Consider the following 20521-nt stretch of genomic DNA (forward strand, 5'->3'; position numbering starts at 1 on the left):
CGAACAGGCGGCTTTTGTCCATTCTAGGTCTAAGCTTTAGAAGAGGGAATAGGGATTTAAAAAGCCGGATGATTTTATATTTGGTATGGGATGAATTCTCAGGGTGTTGAGAACTGTTAATGAATGAAGTGGGTTGTAAAGAATTCTTTGGGGATGTTTCTTCTTGAAAATATGCTCACCCACTTGCTTATTAATTTGACAGTTGTGCTTACTGGAGGCATGTGCTTTCTGAACTCTTTTGTGTAATTAAAAGGATTGTTTGACATTTAAATTCCTAACTTGAGTATTTTTGGTTTTTTTTTTCCTTTTCTTTAGGAGGAGCATATTATTTAATATCTAGAAGTCTAGGGCCAGAATTTGGTGGTGCAATTGGACTGATCTTCGCTTTTGCCAATGCTGTTGCAGTTGCTATGTACGTGGTTGGATTTGCAGAAACTGTGGTGGAGTTGCTTAAGGTAATTTCCGCTCCTAGACATTGGTTTCCCAAATCTTTATTGAGGGCTTAGGTGCCACTCCCTGTTTTGGATCCTAAGAAAGCAGTGATGGACACAAAACATGTACTTCAAGAAGTTTAGTGTAGAAGATAGACAAAGTAATGATGATACATTTTCAGAAGTAGGTAGTTGTAGGAGACCTTGGCAACACAAAGGGTAATCACTTAACTTACTCCCACCCAGGAAGAAGGGTCACAAAGGAGTGTGAGTAAGGGTTTTCCAAGGAAGGGGATCTAGGTGTTAGCAAGCAAGTGGGAGAGGTGGGGTGTGTTGTGAAGGGAATGGGGAGAAAAGGAAACAAAAGCCTGGAAGGGGTAGAGTATGGTGTGTTTTTAAAGAAATTCTGTAAATATTTCTATGTGATTGAAGCACGAGATAGAAATTTAAGACTAGAGAGGGAAGAAAGGGTCAAATCAGGAAGGTATTGTTTGCTGTTAAATTGGGGTCTAAATCTCAGTTGGAGTTAGGGGCTGGATCATGATCAGATTGGGGCTTGAAGAAACACCTGACCACAGTATAGAGCATGGATCTGAGGGATCACAGGTGGAGAGGGAGACCATTTAGAAAGTTGTAGCTATCCTGGGGAAGGGATGGTGGCATACATTCAAACAATTGACCAGTGTGGCTGGAAGATGTATGGGTGAACTGGAGAGATTTTAAAAATGTTAAATGAGTGGACTTGAAGATTACTGGGATATGGGAAATTAGAGAAAGAGAAAGGAGGATTTCAGGTTTATATATAGATATATATAGAGAGAGATAGTGTATAGATTTATATATAAATATATAGATTTCTGAGTTGGAGGTTTAAGTGGAGGGTAATGGCATTCACTGTGAAATAGCAGCACAGGACAGTGTAGTTTGGGATGTCTGATTGGAAGAACCAGAGGTATATCCAAATAGAGCTTGCCAGGCAGTAGTCGATAACACTGCTCTGGAGTTTAGAAGAGGATTTGTTTGAAAAGAGTCATTGGGATGTGTGTAGTTAAAGCAGTAGAAATGAAATAGGATTCAGCGTTATTAACTGAAAGCAGACCTGAGAGACCCCTGTAGCTGTTCACCCTAGCTTAGGTTGTAACTCTTCTTCTGTGGTCGTATGCCATCCATTAGGAGATGTAGGGTCAGAGAGGGACTGGCACTGATATTGGCATTGACCTCTGGATAGGCCTAAGGGATGGGGAAAAGCAAGGGCTGTAAGAAAGCAAAAGTATAACTATTAAGAGTTAATATTCTTTCGTTATTTAATTTAGCATGTTTTTAATGTCACTGATATTAAACCACAAATATTTGTGCTTGTTAGAGTGCGAACAGTGTGTGTGTTTGGACAACTGCATAAACGTGCGTTCATCTCTTTTTCTTACGCAGCATAAAAGACCATTAAAAACTTGAATTGGCTAATCACAGTAATACGAAATATATTGCTTTAAAAAATACTGCGAGTCCTGCTTAGGCATATTATGATTTTGCCTTATTTGCTTGTTAGCGATTTCATTTTTGATTATTGAGTCTGTATTAAATATAGCATTATTAGATTATAGGTTTGATGTCTTGAGTTTCTTGAATAGTGCCTCAATAGCACATAGTTATTTATTCCTTTTTCTTAGGCCTCCCTATTCATTCCTTACATTGGCATTTATTCCACTTCTTCGTGTAAGAAATTCTGATGTCTCTGTAATGTTTCCAAAAGAGTTAAAGAGTTTATCCGAATAGCAAAAATTGTTCATTACATTTATAATTCTGTTTTTCTAGGAACATTCCATACTTATGATAGATGAAATCAATGATATCCGCATTATTGGAGCCATTACGGTGGTGATCCTTTTAGGTATCTCAGTGGCTGGAATGGAGTGGGAAGCAAAAGTAAGTAATGAACTCATTGGACTATCTGTACATATTTAACATATGAACTTTTAAAGCTTTTGTTTAGGGACCACTCTAAAGTGTGGTAATATTTTTAGATTTCGAATATTCCTTAAGTGGCCGTTTTCAGAGAAGTTTATTTATCAGATATTTTCTATCTGACAAGGCAAGGAATGTGTGGAGATAACTGTCAGTCTAGCATCCACTTAAACACAGTACTTTCTAACTTTGAACTTCCTGCCCCCTCTCCCTTCCCATCCTTTCCCCTCCCCTCCCTTAATCTTGATTTAAGTTATTTAGAATCACTCAGGTCAATATGTTAGGTAGCCCAAATTAAACTCTGGGTTTTGTAATTCATTTAACAATTCAATTTCTAAAATAAACACAGGGGCAATAAACGTCAATAACTTGACGTTTATTGCCCCTAAGAGATTACAGAAGCTCATCTTGCTCCTTGCTGTTGAAGTCTCAGAAATCATGGCTACCAAAGCCAGGGCCAGTGTTTCTGGGGAAAATTGCTGAAGTCACATGTTAACCTGTAGGCAGAGCACCCGGCGTTGTTGCTGTGTCTTTGAGAGAATATTCCTCCGTACAGCTCTGTTTTCCTGACTAATGCATATCCAGAAAGATCCTGCTGAGGGTGTCCAAGTCCTTCTAGGGGTCTTCATGTTTCCTTTTATAAATCATGTAAGAGCACATATTTCTGCTATATATGAACCATGATAATATTTACCAGATCAAAAATTAGGAAGGCTGGAAAGAATATTTTTGCCAAGGTTGTTTTTTAAGTCATTAGTATACAATTAGCATATAATTAAATCATTTACTTACACTTTTAACCATTTGACTTGACTGAAAAGAATAGAATTTCATACTACCTGGGACAGGATTAGCATTTAAGCAGTTTTTATTCCGATGGATGACACAGGTTTTCATGAGTATCTGCCTAATTGTATTGCAAGGTGAAGAGTGGAGGAGGAGAGGTGGGGGAAGGGGGCAAAACAGTGAAGGGAGTCAAATGTATAAAATTGCAGTTATCAAATAAATGTCACAGGGATGTACTGTACAGCATGGTGACTATAGTTAATACTGTATTGCATATTTGAAAGTTGCTTTTTTAAAAGAGTAGATCTTAAAAGTTCTCATCACAAGAAAAAACAATTTTTAAATGACGTATGGTCATGGATATTAACTAGACTTATTGTAGTGATCACTTTACAATTACGTGTGTATAAATATTGAATTGTGTGGTACATCAGAAACTGATAGATTATTACATGTCAGTTACATCTCACTAAAACAAAAAGAGAGCAGGAGGAGAGATGGGAGTTCTCATAGATTGTTCCTTCCAGTCCCATTGCTACTTTAATCCTCCACCTGGATATTGTCTTCTTTCTGTACTTATTCTTCTTTTCCTGTGGCTGTCAGACATTCAACATTGTGTTTGAACGTGGTGTAAAACTTTTGTTTGTAGCAAATACGTTCCCCATGTCAAGATGGTACTTCCATTGGAGGGGGCAGTAAATAATGATAAAGGTTGAAAAGCCTACAGTGTTGTGGAATTTATAGTGCTTTGTGATTTGTGGGATGGCATGCATATCTTTAAGTCATTTCAAAAATATCTGGCAATATCCTTACTTAGGGGGCGCCTGGGTGGCACAGCGGTTAAGCGTCTGCCTTCGGCTCAGGGCGTGATCCCGGCGTTACGGGATCGCCCCACGTCAGGCTCCTCTGCTGGGAGCCTGCTTCTTCCTCTCCCACTCCCCCTGCTTGAGTTCCCTCTCTCGCTGGCTGTCTCTCTCTCTGTCGAATAAATAAATAAAATCTTTAAAAAAAAAAATCCTTACTTAGGCTATCCTTTTTTCCCCAGTCTATTGAACATTTTAGGATAGTTCTTTAAAGGTTGCTCATGTAGTGTAAGTTTATTGAGCACCTCAAAAAGCTTTTTGATTTTTTGAGGCACTGGGAAAACAAGACAAATCCCTTCAGTCACAGAAGTTACACGGTAGTGAAACTGAATCAGTGTAGAGACATGAGAGAGCTGATTTTGGTTTTTCATGTTTAAAATTCCAGGCTCAGATTGTTCTCTTGGTGATTCTACTACTTGCTATTGCTGATTTCGTCATAGGAACATTTATCCCATTGGACAGCAAGAAGCCCAAAGGTTTCTTTGGTTATAAATGTAAGTAAAAAAGATAGACTCTCTTTTTAAAGGTGCATGTTGTAGCATTTTATTAGTAAACAAAGTTAGTACATTGTAGATAATTCGTAATATAATTGATTTTGGAGGAGTGACTCACACTAATTGACCATCCAATTTAGTATTGTCTCCTTTATGTATGTTACGGTCAGAGTAAAATACCACTTTTATTTACATCTTCTGTTTTTCATTCTTAGCCTCAAAAGATGATAGAATGTAGAAAAATCAGTGCTTCTGAGGAAACGCGCCCTTGTTCTCTGTTATTTTGGGAATTTGTAACTGAAATGGTGACTTTTATGCTCACATGGTTTTTCCATTCTTTTAGTTGTATTTCAACACAACAGTAAAAGTACCTGTGAAGGAAATACTCATGGTATAATGGCAACTTCAGTTTTTCTACAGTTTGCAGTATACATTGTGAGGATTTTCCACAGTTTTCATCTTTGTGACCCTTTTCATTCTGCCTCTGATTGTCCCTGCTGGTGAAATTTACTTGTCGTTTGTTATTTCCTTAAGTCTGTATCTGTATCTGCCCCCCATCACCATCCCCCACTTCCCATCTCATGGAACCACTCTGCACCTGTATCTGCACAGGGTGAAATGCAGCAGGAAAGAACACTTGCATAAGCATCAGAGAGGTGTACCACTTAGGGTAACAGATGTGTCTTCAGTTGACAAAAAACAACTCAAGAATCTCCTTGCAGCCCGAGAGGAAGAGGTCTACCTGCAGTACTCCCCAGTTGTTCAGCCCAGAGCTACTCATACAGATCTGTGAAAAGATACAGAATGTACATCAGTGCACTTCTTCCTTCACCAAGTCTTACTGGGGGGAAAAAATCAGCTGACCTGAACTGTGGATCCTAGAGACCTAGTTGGTTTACATTCTGGTGTAAGCTTCCTAATCTTCTTGCTCACAGTTAACAACATACGGTCCTTGATCATTTGCGAGTAGCACTGGTTTGGCTTCTCTCAGACACTGACTTAGCTGCATGGGTAGTTTAGTTTTCCGACAGGAATTGTTTCAAGGTTTATACCTTAACCAGTGACACTCACCCAGTATTTGTACCTGCTGGTCCTGGGTCGATAGTGTGATATCTGTTCTTATTACAAGTGCTCATACCTACTTCTAAACTGCACTTTAAATCTCTGGTTTTTTGGATTGGGGGAAGAGGAGTTTGCTAGGCATGCCAGAAGTGAAAGTTAATAGCATCACTTAAGTAGATATTTTTTTATATTTTATGCATTCATAAATTATATTTGTGACATTTCTTCTCCTTACAACTTAAATTTTTCTATGTTATAACTTTTTTTGAACATTTCTTTTTGCAACTTTAAAAAGTGTTAAAAATTATAGGAGATGATTATTTCTAAAAATATTCCTAGTAATTGTATGTTTTCTGTTTGTGACTTCAGTTGATTTAAAAATAGCTGCAAATATCCGCTAAACCACATTTTTCATTTCCTTTTTTCCCCCCAGATCCCTGGCACCTTATAAAAGTGTTTGCATGGTTACCTAGTATAGTCATAAATATTGTATAAGGAGCATATCTGAGTTTTTCTCAGTCTGAAGTAAATAAATCTAAATATCCTTCAGAATGTGACTTTTCTTTTTTGGTGGTTGGTATTGCTTTGCTGCCTTCTCATTCATTTTACTAAGGTAGTGAGATACTTAATGGCTCCAGTAGAAGACCTGGTGCATGGTAGTTGTTCAGGGGATGGATGGATGGATGGATGGATGGATGGATGGATAAATGACAGTTAAATGGTTGTTCCAGTATCAGGGCCCATCAGAATAGATGGAAACAATAGGACTAGTTGAAGCTTTCATTATTGTTAAAATGGAAGGGGACTTTACCTACTTTGCCTTAGCTAAAATTATATGGAAGCCTGGTGAATAATTCAGCATCAAAAATTAAGCATATCACCACAAGGAAATAGAGAACTGTACAGATAGTATGTAAGTTGGATGTAAGAAAAAAAAAAAAGGTTCCAGATTAGTATGATGTTTTTTATTTTCCTACTCCTTTCCTGTTTCCTTGACTGACCCCAGACATTGAGAAGTTTATCCACGCTTTGACTGATATTTGTACTAGTGATAACAATCAAGTTAGAGGTGCTTGAAACATAATTAATAAGGTATACAAAATAGTAGGCATGACCCAGGTCAAATCATCATTTTGATTATAAACTGTTCCCTCATACACGAAAACAGGCAATGCCATGCTTCCACTAGGAAGTAGTCAGTAGTTTACCAGTTACTTGAACTGAAGAAAAGCTAGGGATCAAACACACATAACACTCACATATGCCCTAAATTATAATGGTCTAATCTGCTTTCCATTAATTACCAAAGATATTTTGTTCTCCACAGCCGAAATATTTAATGAGAACTTTGGACCGGATTTTCGAGAAGAAGAGACTTTCTTTTCTGTGTTTGCCATCTTTTTTCCTGCTGCAACTGGTATTCTTGCTGGAGCAAATATCTCAGGTGATCTTGCAGTAAGTATTACAAAGTACTATATCAACTTTGTATAAAAAATGGTATACATATATTTATTTTTAAAGGTAGACTTAAAATTTTTTTCTTCTCTTCTAGGATCCTCAGTCAGCCATACCCAAAGGAACACTCTTAGCCATTTTAATTACTACAGTGGTTTACATAGGAATTGCAGTATCCGTAGGTAAATCGCCTTATATTTCTCTTTCAGAAATTTCACGATGTATATACTTTAAATATTTATTTCCATGATACTATAGTTTTAACTTTTGATTTCAGAAATATTTCAATAAAAAGATTTGAGTTGCATATTTTAGGGGCGCCTGGGTGGCACAGCGGTTAAGCGTCTGCCTTCGGCTCAGGGCGTGATCCCGGCGTTATGGGATCGAGCCCCACATCGGGCTCCTCCACTATGAGCCTGCTTCTTCCTCTCCCACTCCCCCTGCTTGTGTTCCCTCTCTCGCTGGCTGTCTCTATCTCTGTCAAATAAATAAACAAAATCTTAAAAAAAAAAAAAAAAAGAGTTGCATATTTTAATTCAGAAAGAGTTTTAAGTAAACTAGTAGTGATTTTACAGATACTACCTAAACCCCCAGATGCCCTATTGTTTTTTCGTCTAGGATCTTTATGAATTAAAGTAAATTAAAAATTATGTAAAGTCTTCTTTGCAAACTCTTAAATTTGACTTAGATATAATTTATAGAAAATACAATTCATATAGTAGAAGTAAATGCATTTTACTCTGTGATCTTGATAAAATTTTTAATATTTTTATTTATGGTGGTTATTTTATATTTGCATGCTAATCTTACTGCACATGAAGATTGTTTGAAGACATTTAAGCAAAGCTTGGCATTTTTTACCAAAAAAACCGATTTTGGTAGACGTGACATTTTATATTGAGTGAAAAGTGTTACTGAAGTCTTAATAAATTGAAGGAACCTGGTTTTCAGCCTTTTCCTGCATTCATGAAACCATAGCATTTTAAATGAACTAGAAAGGACTTAAGTGGTCAAGCAGTCTCTAAATTACTGTTGTATACATGAAGGAGTGAAAGCGTAGAGATTCCCTACCAGAGATGACTGACATTTGATTTAAAGAATTTTGTCCTGGCAAAGAGGGATTTTATTTTGTTTTTTAGTGAATTCTTTAAAGACTCTTAGTAGTTTTTTTTTTTTAGCTGAAACATTCCCAAGAAAAAGTAAGTATTGATTTACATATAATTTACATGCAGTGACTGTAGATCAAATTTTTTTTTAAGATTTTATTAATTTATTTGAGAGACAGAAAGTGAGCGAGAGAAGGAGAGAGAGCATGAGCAGGGGGAGGGACAGAGGGAAAGGGAGAAGCAGGCTCCCCGTTGAGTGGGAGCCCAAAGTGGAACTGGATCCCTTATATATATTTAGCAAAAATATTTTTGTGTTCCCCTAAAAGTTTCTGGCTCAAGAAAATTTAGTTTTAATTTAAAGAATGATGTAACTGATTATGTTTCAAATTGGAAAATAATTAGTCACACCAAATGTTTTCTGTTTGTATCTGTCTCTCTGACTGTGAGCCATCATACTTTCCTTCTGTCCATATTGGCCCTTGGAGCAATAGGAGTAGCCCTTCCTCCCAAACACTCAGCAGCGGGGTCAGTGTCTACAGCCATGGATGTGTAATTGGTTCAGAGTAAGGGAACCTTTTTCTCCCCATCGCCTGCGATGTAGAACATCAGAGTAGGAAACACATAAAAGCATAGCTGCTGTAGGATAGACAGCGCTCTTTTCTCCCCTCACCCCAGATGGTTTCACAAGTACCTTTAAGGATACATGGTTTTGCAAACACTGCTCCGAGAGTTAGATGAAGAAATTTTTGAAGAAAAGAACTTGATACAGTCTGTCTAGTCATTAAAATATTCTGCCTTGTTGCAAACTTAATTTTCTATTTGTTGTTCACTTTTGGCTGCAATGTTTATAATTTTTACCTCCTATAGGATGAGACAGGACTGTAGAAGTGCTTCAAACGTCTAAGGAATGCTACTTACGAAAAGTTACACATCATATGTTGTTCCAAATGATGAAGTGCTTTTTTCCAAGAAAACTTTTTAAATGTCATAGTATGGAAGTTTTCAATTTTGCACAAAAGTAGAGTGCTTTTTCTAATGAACCATCACTTACTTTCAACAAAGTTATAGAAGTAACAGTATATGATTAATCTTGTTTCACCTGTATTCTTTCCTTCTGCCCCAATGGTTATTTTAAAGCAAATCTCAGATATCACGCACTGTCTTATTATCAGGATAGAATTACTTGAGCCAAAGGCTTAAAAAGAATTATAATTCATTAATGTTCAAACTGTTTCCCTTCACAGAAGATTGATATTACCTGAATTCTGATCTTTGGCATGTTTCACATATTAAATACTTGGAGTACAGGAAAACATTTCTACCATTTGGAACTCTTCCACACAGTGTTTTTATATTTGCTTAACCAAATAGTTTTGCTCATGACCATTTCCCCCAACTATACGTGTGGGGCTTTTAAGTATGCTTGTGTGAAATACTAGTCTTTGTAAGATTTTGTTTCACTACTTAAATATTGGGGACCATGATGCTTTTCCAATTCTGTTTGGGGTAAATCTATTTAAACTGTAAATGCTGAAAATGTAAATACTGTTAACTAGTTCATTTTCAGTCAGTACCATAAATTCCTTTATAGATATATGTAATTTTGAAATGAATATAAATTTTAGTTGTATTACTTATTCTTATTGTCCCTTGCCCTTCAGGTTCTTGTGTTGTTCGAGATGCCACTGGGAACGTTAATGACACTATTGTAACAGAGCTAACAAACTGTACTTCTGCAGCCTGCAAATTAAACTTTGACTTTTCATCTTGTGAAAGCAATCCTTGTTACTACGGCCTAATGAACAATTTCCAGGTGAGCCTCATGTTTATGTTATACCTACATTGTATATCTAGGGGTCAGACTGCTGTCAAATCTGAGCATTCAGAGTACAGCACTCACTTAGAAGGGAGGACCATTGTCACTTTTTACCCAAATAGCTGTTTGGAAAGTCTGTAGATAAATAATTGGGCAAATAGATAAATATTGAAAGGGTAAAATCTGAAGCTGTTCGAGAGCAAAAGGGCTCCCGAAGGTAACCCTTTTATGATCGGCTATAATATATAGTATATGTACGTAGTGTATAGCTTCAGAAAGCAAGGAAGCATCTCACACATGGTCATATTTGTTGGGTCTATTTCTGGATTCTCTGATCCATTCTTTTGGCATTTCCATCTATCAGTCCACCAGTATCATCCATTCTTGTTTAGAGTAGTTACGTGACCCAAATAGCTGTTTGGAAAGTCTGTAGATAAATAATTGGGCAAATAGATAAATATTGAAAGGGTAAAATCTGAAGCTGTTCGAGAGCAAAAGGGCTCCCGAAGGTAACCCTTTTATGATCGGGTATAATATATAGTATATGTACGTAGTGTATAGCTTCAGAAAGCAAGGAAGCATCTCACACATGGTCATATTTGTTGGGTCTATTTCTGGATTCTCTGATCCATTCTTTTGGCATTTCCATCTATCAGTCCACCAGTATCATCCATTCTTGTTTAGAGTAGTTACGTGATAAGTCTTGAAGTCAAGTAGATTGATTCCTCCCACTTCATCCTTTTTCAGAATTGTTTCAGCTATTTTAGTTCCTTTTGCTTTTTTATATACATTTCAGAATAATGTTTATCCACAAAAAGTCCTGCTAGGATTTTGATAGGAACGTATTAAACTTATGTATCAATTTGGGGAGAATTGACATGTTCACTTTGTTGAGTGTTCCAGTCCATGAACTCAGTATGTTTCTCTGTTTATTTAGATCTTCTTTGGTTTCTTTCATCAGCATTGTGTAGTTTTCAGAATACAAGTACTCGACGTGTTTTGTTAGATTTAGACCTAAGTATTTCATTTTTATTTAGAGTATTATTTTTTTAAGGATTTTCTTTCAAGTAATCTCCACACCCAGTGTGGGGCTTGAACTCACAACCCCAAGGTCCAGAGTTGCATGTTCCACCAATTGAGCCAGGCAGGCCACCCCTTAAGTATTTTAAATGAGTTCAGTACTCAGTGAAATGAATTCAGTTTTCTAATTTGAGGTGTCTTCATAATTGCTTTATACTATAACTTCCCTTTTAAAAAAAATATTGGTATCAATTGTGTTAATAGTTAGATAAGGCCATGTAGTCATGCTGTGCTAAACCCCCATTGAACAATAGAATTAAATTCTTTTTTTTTTTTTATAATGACAAGTCTTTTTTTTTTTTTTTAAAGATTTTATTTATTTATTTGACAGAGATAGAGACAGCCAGCGAGAGGGGGAACACAAGAAGGGGGAGTGGGAGAGGAAGAAGCAGGCTCATAGCAGAGGAGCCTGATGTGGGGCTCGATCCCACAACGCCAGGATCACGCCCTGAGCCGAAGGCAGACGCTTAACCGCTGTGCCACCCAGGCGCCCCTAGAATTAAATTCTTAATGGACGCTTGAAAGTTTGTGACCTTTTAGAACATATGAGCTATGTAAAAGATAATACTACTTGTCCAATAGTTAGAGAATATCAATCTTTCTCCTTTTTATTATTACCTCTCTAAGGTTCTGAAACCAAAATGAAATTTTTGTAACAATTATGGGTGTTTACGGAGAGGATTATACTAATTCAAAGTGAAAACTAAAAATTTTGATTCTAATGTTTTTACAGTTTAGTGTAAACATAAACAGAATAATTGAGAGTTTACTGTATTCTAGAACAATATACATTTTATGTAGAATACTTAAATTTTGTAATAAAATTTGTGACTTAAATTTTTAATGCCTTTTTGTAAATTTTCTGTTTTAAGCAATTGACTGCATTTTCAGTGGTTATAAATATTGAGCCCAATTATGTAATAGAAGTTTGTTTGTTCTAGTCACAAGACTAGGCATAGTCTTAGGAATGAAAGAAAGTATTCATATCCAGCTAATGATTCAGGCCAGTTCTGACATTGATATTGTGTATGAAAAGTGCAAATGTTGATCTCTGCCCAGTGACTGAAAATGCCAATCAGATTTCTTTGTTGTTACCTTAAAATACAAAAGTGTGTTGTCTTCATCAAGTCCGGTATGGACTCATTAAAGTTTGGTTTACGTAAAGCTGCTTTTCTAATAAAACTAAATAAATTAAAAAAAATTTTTTTAAATGCTTTCTAAAGTAAGACTAAATGGAAAAAATACTGTAAAAATACAAATTGCTTGTCATTTGGTGAATGAAGAATGGTGTATAGAGCATATCTGAGGAGCCTGTAATTTAGAGTCTGATATTGAAATCTATATAAAGCAATACTTGATCACACTGTTTTGCATGTAACGGACTTTTCATACTCAGGAGGAAAAGGGATCTTGGTCACCTTACTGGTCTTAAATTTTTAAATTTACATATATAGTCTTAATGTTTCTGAATGTAGTTGTTCATTTTCGTGTCCTCTGAAACCTTTAACCCACCATTGCTTAACAAACATTGTGAACCTGTTTGCTCTCTCAGTCAAAATCCTTCACACCCAGACTTACATCCCACTGCCTTCTATCCGCACTGAGCTTGTACATACACATGCATACATGCTTACCCTACTCTCTTGGGCTTGTTTTGTTTTGTTTTGGTGCTTTACTCTGCTGGGAATGCACCTGCTTTTTTCTTTACTTTTGTCCAAATCTGCCTGCTTTAAAGGAGACCCAGTTCCATGAAGATTTTCTTAAACCACAAGTCATGAACACACACACAAACACCCATACAGAATCTTACCATTCATTTTACTTGCCACTATTCTACCTTTTATTGGACTTTTGTCTTTTTCCCCCTTACCAGAGAGAAGACCTGTTTTTGTTATCTTCGTTTCCACTCTGTGTTCTGGACAACACTGGTGTTACCATTATTTACATTTATTATCATTGTCCTTGCCACTCATATTTTATTGCTAAATGGTGGGAAATGCAGAAGTTATTGAGTAAATATATAACTAGAAAACAAGAAACTTGGAAAATTTCTAGAAGCATACTGTTTAGAGATGCTAAGCGTAGAGCATTATTTACCTCAGTTCAGAGATGATGGAAGAAGAGAAAATGTACTTTTTCCTCAAAACTTGACAGATGGAAGGTTATGGGTACATACAATGCTTGTCGTGTCTGTTTGCCTTAATCCAGCAATGCGTCATGTTCTCTGTTCCTTGCTTTCTCTCTTCATTTATCTCCTGTCTTTGCCCTTATCTTTGAGCTCATTATAGACAGGCATGGAATTTTGTGCTTGATAAGTATATATAGCTGAAATCAAGTCCGCTCATTTTTCTCTTGGTCCATCTTATGTGTCCTTTCTAATCTCCTTCCCTATAGACAGGATTGGCAATGCTAATCTGGTATAAATAGCTGTGAAAAACAGTGATTGTGAAAAACACATGGCATATACCTAACCATATTGTTACTAAAGGGTTGAATAGAAAATCATCTTTTCAAGATTTTTTTTTCTCCTTGAAATGCTTAGAGAGGACAGTGCTAATGTTGATTAACACCCTTTAATGTATTCTTCATTATTAACACTGAGTCTTTTGAAAGATACAGGGGGAGATATTAAATGGAACAAGGTGGAATTATGTACACTGGTAACCAGATTAATGCATTATGGCCAGGAACTGTGCCTATAGTTTACTTTACATCTGGTTTAAAGTATCAAATTACAGTCAGGTGTAAAATAATCACTAACACCTTAAACCCAATTTCCTTATCTCCTTGGTGTCAGTTGGCACATGGTCTTGGTCAGTATAAATGAAAAGCAGGGCTGCCTGGGTAGCTTAGTCGGTTAAGCTTCCACCTCTTGATTTTGGCTCAAGTCATGATCTCAGTGTTGTGAAATGGAGCCCTGCATAGGGCTCCAAGCTGGGCAGGGAGGCTGCTTAATGTTCTCTTTCTCCCTCTCCCGCTGCCCTTCCCCCCACTTGGTGCTCTCTCTCTTTCTCTCTCTTTCAAATAAGTAATCTTTATATATACACACACACACACACACACACATATACACACACACATATATATTAATGTATATATATACTATATGTATATATATATGTGCGTGTGTGTGTGTGTGTGTATTATATGTATATGAAAAGTAAATCTCTCCTAAAGAAGTAATGAATTTAGGTGATGGTCACTGTTCACTACTGGTGAAATTTATAATGATGGGTCAAGTTGACAGTACCGGAATCCACCAGACATCTTTTCCACCTCAATTTTATTTTTTCACAGTTTTCAAAAATGTAAAGGAACAGTGCAGTGAATACCTGTATACCTGTCCCTTCACTTAAATTTACTAGTTGTTTGTATTTTACCCCATTGCTTTATCTTTGTATATATGTATAGTCTTTTTCTCCTCAACCATATGAGAATGAATTAAACACATCATAAAATGTCCGTCAGTTTGAAGTTTTTGAGATATTCTATATGAGCACAGTGTAGTTATCCCGCTTAAGCAACTTAATGTTGACAAAATACTGTTATCTAAATGTATATTCCATCTTCATTTTCCCCACTTGTTTCACTAATGTCCCTTACAGCTATTTTTCTTAAATCCAAGATGCAATCTAGGTCACGCATGGCATTTAGCTATTATGTTATTTAAAAATCCTTTAATCTAGGACTTTCCAGCTTGCCTGTTTTAATCTTCCACGACATTGATATTTTAAAGAATTCAAGCAAGTTACTTTGAATTTTGCCCCTCAGTTTGGATTTTTCTGGTTGTCTTCTCATGATCTAAGTGATCAGTCCATTTTTTTAAAACTTCATTAGGGAAATGTTTGAACATGTATGAAGATTGAGAAAGCAGTGAAATTTAACATACATTTTCCAGCTTTACCAATCACCAGTGCTTGGTTGACTTTGTTTTATTTACAACTTCCTACTTCCCAGATTATTTAAAGACCGATCATAGACTTAGATCCTTTCAGGTAGAAATATTTCCACATTTAGCTTTAATATTTAAGATCTCTTTTTAAAAAGAAAAACCATAACCACAGTACCAATCTACTACCTTAATGTCAAAAAAGAAAAAAAAAACACAGAAAGAAAGAACCTACCTGACAGAAGTGTATTGTATCATCTTGAAATATTCCTGCCAATAAGTTTGTACTTCAGTCTGATCACCTGTCTGTGTCTATCAGTTGATTAGAAATACAGAGGTGAGAGCAGCAGGTTAAATAACACAAGCCAGAAGTGCAGTCAGCAAAGTCCAGGGTGTGAGGCTTCTACAGGACAATGACCTAAAAAGAATAAAATGTAGAGGAAACAAACAGTGAGCTTGTGGATTGAAAAAGACTTAAGAGACACATCAACCAAATTTAAGGTGTAGTCCGTTTGTGGATCCTGGTTTAAACAAACTATTGAAAAAGGCAAGAAAAGATGGACAGGTTGGGGGAATTTGAATGCTAATAGGATATTTGGTGAAGTTAAGGAATTGCTTACTTTTCAACCTGGGACAGCAGCTTTGCAGTTAGAGTTTTTTAAAGCGCTTTACCATCAGAGGAACATACTAAAACATTTATGCATTAAGAGGTATCTGGGGTTTGACTCACAATGATGTGGGGATTGGTTCATTATGCTATTCTCTCTGCCATTGTATGTCTTTGAAATTTTACCAAATAAGAAGATTGAAGGTAAGGGCTCATGGTAAATCTGTTTCAGAAATTTATAATGTGCATAACTATTATTCCTGTTCATTATTATAATATTTCCCTGATATTAGTTTCCTTCATTAGCATAATAAAGATATATAGCATTGTGGTTTTTTTGAGTGGTTTGTAAGACTTAATTTTCCATTTTTTCCCTTTTTTAAGGTAATGAGCATGGTGTCTGGATTTGCACCATTAATTTCTGCTGGTATCTTTTCAGCCACTCTTTCTTCTGCATTAGCATCCCTTGTGAGTGCTCCCAAAATATTTCAGGTAGGTATTTTCACATTACAGTCTTTATTGAAGGGGAGTTTATAGTAATACATACATATGGTAATAAATCTGTATATCTAACTCTGTTACATTTCCTTCTAATATTTACGTTTCTTCACTAGGCTCTTTGTAAGGACAACATCTACCCAGCTTTCCAGATGTTTGCTAAAGGTTATGGGAAAAATAATGAACCTCTTCGTGGCTACATCTTAACATTCTTAATTGCCCTTGGATTCATCTTAATTGGTTAGTCATATAAATGGTGTGCTAATATGGATTTTGGAGTATTTACAGTATTAGCTCTAAACATTGAATTATTAAATTATAAATAAAACCTTACTTTGCCTAGTAAACAAAGTTAGTTTCTTCGTGATCAATTAAAAGAGTATATAGAAAATACTGCAAATAATAGTGCTCAGTACATTCTTGCTAAAATTATTACCATTATTAAATCCTCATGAGAGGGAACTTCTAGGTTCTTGTCCCTAAAACAAATGAGATAATAGCATAAGGGAAAGGATTTCAGAGCCCCCTCCTTCCATTGCTGAAGATGACAGTGGGCTTTTATTAAAAGTTTGAGGATACCATCATGTGTGGAAACTCACTCTCGCGTAACACTGCTAGATATCTATTTGGTAAGGCTACTTTGGGGGAACAAGTTAGCAATGTTGAGTAAAGTTTCTCACAATCCAGCAATTCTCTTTAGGAGTATTTACCCTAGAGAAACTTGAATATATACCCAAAGAGCCACATGCAAAGATGTTTTCAGTGTCATTAATTATAGTAGTGAAAAATGGAAGCAACATGAATAGCTACTAACAGAAGAATGAAACTGCAGAATAATATTCAGGAGTAAAAAAAAAATGAATAAAATTAACTTTCATATATCAATATGAATGACTACAATATAATAAATTATCAAATCAAATTGCAGAATTATAAATATTGTGTGATATTATTTGTCTGACTTTTAAAATACCCAAAATAGGACTGCCTGCTTATGGACTATATATGTGTTTAGTAAAACTATATAATATCATTGGAAAGAATATACCAGCTTTGGAGGAGTTGAGGTATAAAGGTTTCCAACCGAGGACCTAAGGTTTGATTCCTGAGAAGTAAAATATACAAAGTATGTATGATAAAATATAAGTCTTCATTAAGTCTGAACAGTGGATATGGTATTCCTTAGGGTGTCATCTAAAAGTTTAAAATAATTTCATTTTTTAAAAAGTCAAAAAATACCTAATGTGTCAATAAATATACGTCGTGTTTCTTTTGCAGCTGAACTGAATGTTATTGCTCCAATTATCTCTAACTTCTTCCTTGCGTCATATGCATTGATCAATTTTTCGGTGTTCCATGCATCACTTGCCAAATCTCCAGGTGATCTTACATTTTTTAAAAATTTTGTAAATGTATTAGTGTCTTTGATTTTAGAAAAAATAAGACTTTAACACATTTTAAAAGATGTTATTGTGAATGTTTAGTTCATTAATGCTCAGTCAGCCTTTTCAGTTAGTCCAATTAAGTGAATTTTCAAAGATCTCTTTATCGTGAGGTTTCCCAGTAATATACTGTTTCTTGTATTTGAAGCATGTATGAGCATTAATCTCAAATTCTGACTAACACTTCAGAAGAATTATTGTGCTTTTCTTTTCCTGTTTTTGTTGATTTAGCTGCTTTCCGTTTCAAGTTCTGAGAACATTATTATGGTATAGCCAACCTGCCCTGAAGAATATTTTCAACACAATAAGTTGCTACTGGAAAAGGTCTCTTACAACTGAAAAAGTGCCTCATACACTTTTACTGGGGGCTTTTTGTTATAAACCATAACAACAGTTGGACATCAGGGAAAGAAGTGAAGGAACAAAAAGCACTTTTCCTTCTAAGGACCTAAAAGCCTCTCAGAACTTTAGGAATATAAATTTTAGAGGTGTCTGTGTGGCTATAAAGGCAGCACAAGGGGTGTTTGTACTGGCCTCTTCTTTATCTTGGCTGTATTAATATCAGTATCCTGTTTGTGATAGTCTAGTATCATTTTGCAAGATGTTATCATCGAGGGAAATTAGGTAAAAGGTCCCCAGAATTTCTTTGGACTCTTTTTCATAACTTTGTGTGAAATTGAATTTAAAAAAATATAAAATTTATTAAATTATAATATAAAAATATTTTTTGGCTATGGAATAAAAATTTTAAAACATAGTCTTCAGCAATTTTTTTAGAGTGAGCTTAATTCTTAAATACTTCATCAAAACTAAGTTGCTATACTCAACTGTTAATTTTTCTAGCAGGTAGATCAACTTTTAGCAATTTTCAGAAACGTTCTGTTTGAACTCTTCTGTATATTCATTAGAATAAGGATATGTATTTTTTTTTTTTAAAGATTTTATTTATTTATTCGACAGAGATAGACAGCCAGTGAGAGAGGGAACACAAGCAGGGGGAGTGGGAGAGGAAGAAGCAGGCTCATAGCAGAAGAGCCTGACGTGGGGCTCGATCCCATAACGCCGGGATCACGCCCTGAGCCGAAGGCAGACGCTTAACCGCTGTGCCACCCAGGCGCCCCAGAATAAGGATATGTATTATGCTAAAATCCAGAACATAAAACCACACTATTAAGGGCTGGGTTTGAAAACTTCTTTCAGTCTTTTGTAGTTTTTAACCATTCATTAAGATAGGCTGATTTAAACTTTTTTTTGTTGAAGAGTTTATTGAGTACAGAAACTAGTAACAGAGAATAAGACGGAAGTAAAAATATGGGCTCTCTTCATGGCCTTCAAAAATTATGCTCAGTAATGCTCTATGACTTCACTGTTACACATTAGTCTTAGACTTACTGTTTAAGCGACCACAAAGAAAGTTATTTGGTGCATACATATGTACCGCTGTCTGAAGCAGATAGGGTGTTTGAGTGACTTCAATGTATCTGTTTTATTTGTGACTGTTAGGGTGGCGTCCTGCATTCAAATACTACAACATGTGGATATCACTTCTTGGAGCGATTCTCTGTTGCATAGTGATGTTCGTTATTAACTGGTGGGCTGCACTGCTAACATATGTGATAGTCCTTGGGCTGTATATTTATGTTACCTACAAAAAACCAGGTCAGTAATTTTTTACATTTATTATTTCAAGCTAGAAAATACCTAGAAATTCCTTGTTACTTTTCATATCTAAGCATCATCTTTTGTGTACTTGAAAGGTGCTTTGTAAAACCTAAAATAATTCATTTCCAATTACATGTAGTTTTAGTGAAATAATTACCACAGGGCTTTATTCTCTGGAATTCCTACTTACCCATAAATTAAATAGAACTCTTCCTACTTAAAGAAAAATGAGGAATTTGTATTATTAACATATTGGTGGCCTCAACATACTTTAAAGTTTTCTTTGAAAGGATTAGACTTAGTGAAATAGCTCCTGTCGTAGCTGTTTGCCTAATAAACATGATGTATTACCACTGCAGCCTCAGTACCTGCTGTCTAGTCAGTGCCACAGGATTTACAGTGTATAGCAGGGAAGATTTGGCAAAGGTGTTTTTAACTGGGAAAGAGTTAAAGATTACCCAGAAGGTGTCTCACTGGTAACTATTGGCTGTATCTCCACATAAGACAATGATACTCGGGTATGTTGGGATTGATCCAGTGTCGTATGGTGACCTCTAACTCTCAGGGAAGAACCAGTGAGAAAGTTTTGACAAGTTTGGGCCCCAAAAGAATAATTTAGGAAGAAATTACAAGAGTGGCTGCAGTGTAGTCATGTGAAACTGTGAGGAAACATTTTGTAATCCAGATATGACACAATGAGGTTTTGGATAAGAGTGCTGGGTTTAGAAATGAAATGGACAAAGAAGGTAATGTTTTAACCATCTTAGAAGCAGTTATTTCTCTAAAATAACAAATGTCTAAAATCATATTTGGTGTCCAGGCTGTTTATTCAATGCAGAGTGAAATTTGCCTGTTCAAATAACTTAAACTGTTAAGTACTATAAATGGTACTTGCAGAGTTTTAAAATCTTACAGAGATCTGCCTCTTTCCCATTAGCCTCTGGCTGTATAAACAATAATTTTAAAATTATTTGTGGAACTTTCCTGGGTGGCATGCACTGCATGTCTGCAGCCCTGTCACCTTAGTTCTTTTTGCATTTTACTTTAAAAGCAATTACAGTTCAGATTAGCATTATCATAGTGTCATGCTATGGACTTGAACTATCGAAAGTTCTGAGTACATTGGTTTATTTTAGCAATTGATTTTTTAAGTCTGAAAGCACTGTTTACTTCTCTATGTCTCAAATTGGTTATTGATTGTTGGTTAATATTGGTGTTTTGCTGCATGAACACTGTCTTCCAACAGATGTGAACTGGGGATCCTCTACACAAGCTTTGACTTACCTAAATGCCCTGCAGCATTCGGTTCGTCTTTCAGGAGTGGAAGACCATGTGAAGAACTTTAGGTGAGCAGTAAGGTAACATAGA

The 20521-nt window shown here is 35.8% G+C and overlaps 1 protein-coding gene across 1 annotated transcript in view; it reads left to right on the forward strand.

Annotated features, from left to right (window-relative positions):
- The window catches only part of SLC12A2 (solute carrier family 12 member 2), a 105796-nt gene that overhangs the window by 49429 nt on the left and 35846 nt on the right, over positions 1–20521 (forward strand). Inside the window, exons 5-15 of the mRNA XM_034655729.1 lie at positions 316–455; positions 2244–2354; positions 4428–4536; positions 6926–7053; positions 7151–7235; positions 9821–9972; positions 15936–16043; positions 16166–16289; positions 17328–17429; positions 18995–19150; positions 20400–20499. Of these exons, the coding sequence (XP_034511620.1) occupies positions 316–455; positions 2244–2354; positions 4428–4536; positions 6926–7053; positions 7151–7235; positions 9821–9972; positions 15936–16043; positions 16166–16289; positions 17328–17429; positions 18995–19150; positions 20400–20499 (1315 nt within the window). The remainder of the gene's footprint in view (positions 1–315; positions 456–2243; positions 2355–4427; positions 4537–6925; positions 7054–7150; positions 7236–9820; positions 9973–15935; positions 16044–16165; positions 16290–17327; positions 17430–18994; positions 19151–20399; positions 20500–20521) is intronic.

Source organism: Ailuropoda melanoleuca, chromosome 3, assembly GCF_002007445.2.
Source record: "Ailuropoda melanoleuca isolate Jingjing chromosome 3, ASM200744v2, whole genome shotgun sequence".
Taxonomy (NCBI): Eukaryota; Metazoa; Chordata; class Mammalia; order Carnivora; family Ursidae; genus Ailuropoda; species Ailuropoda melanoleuca.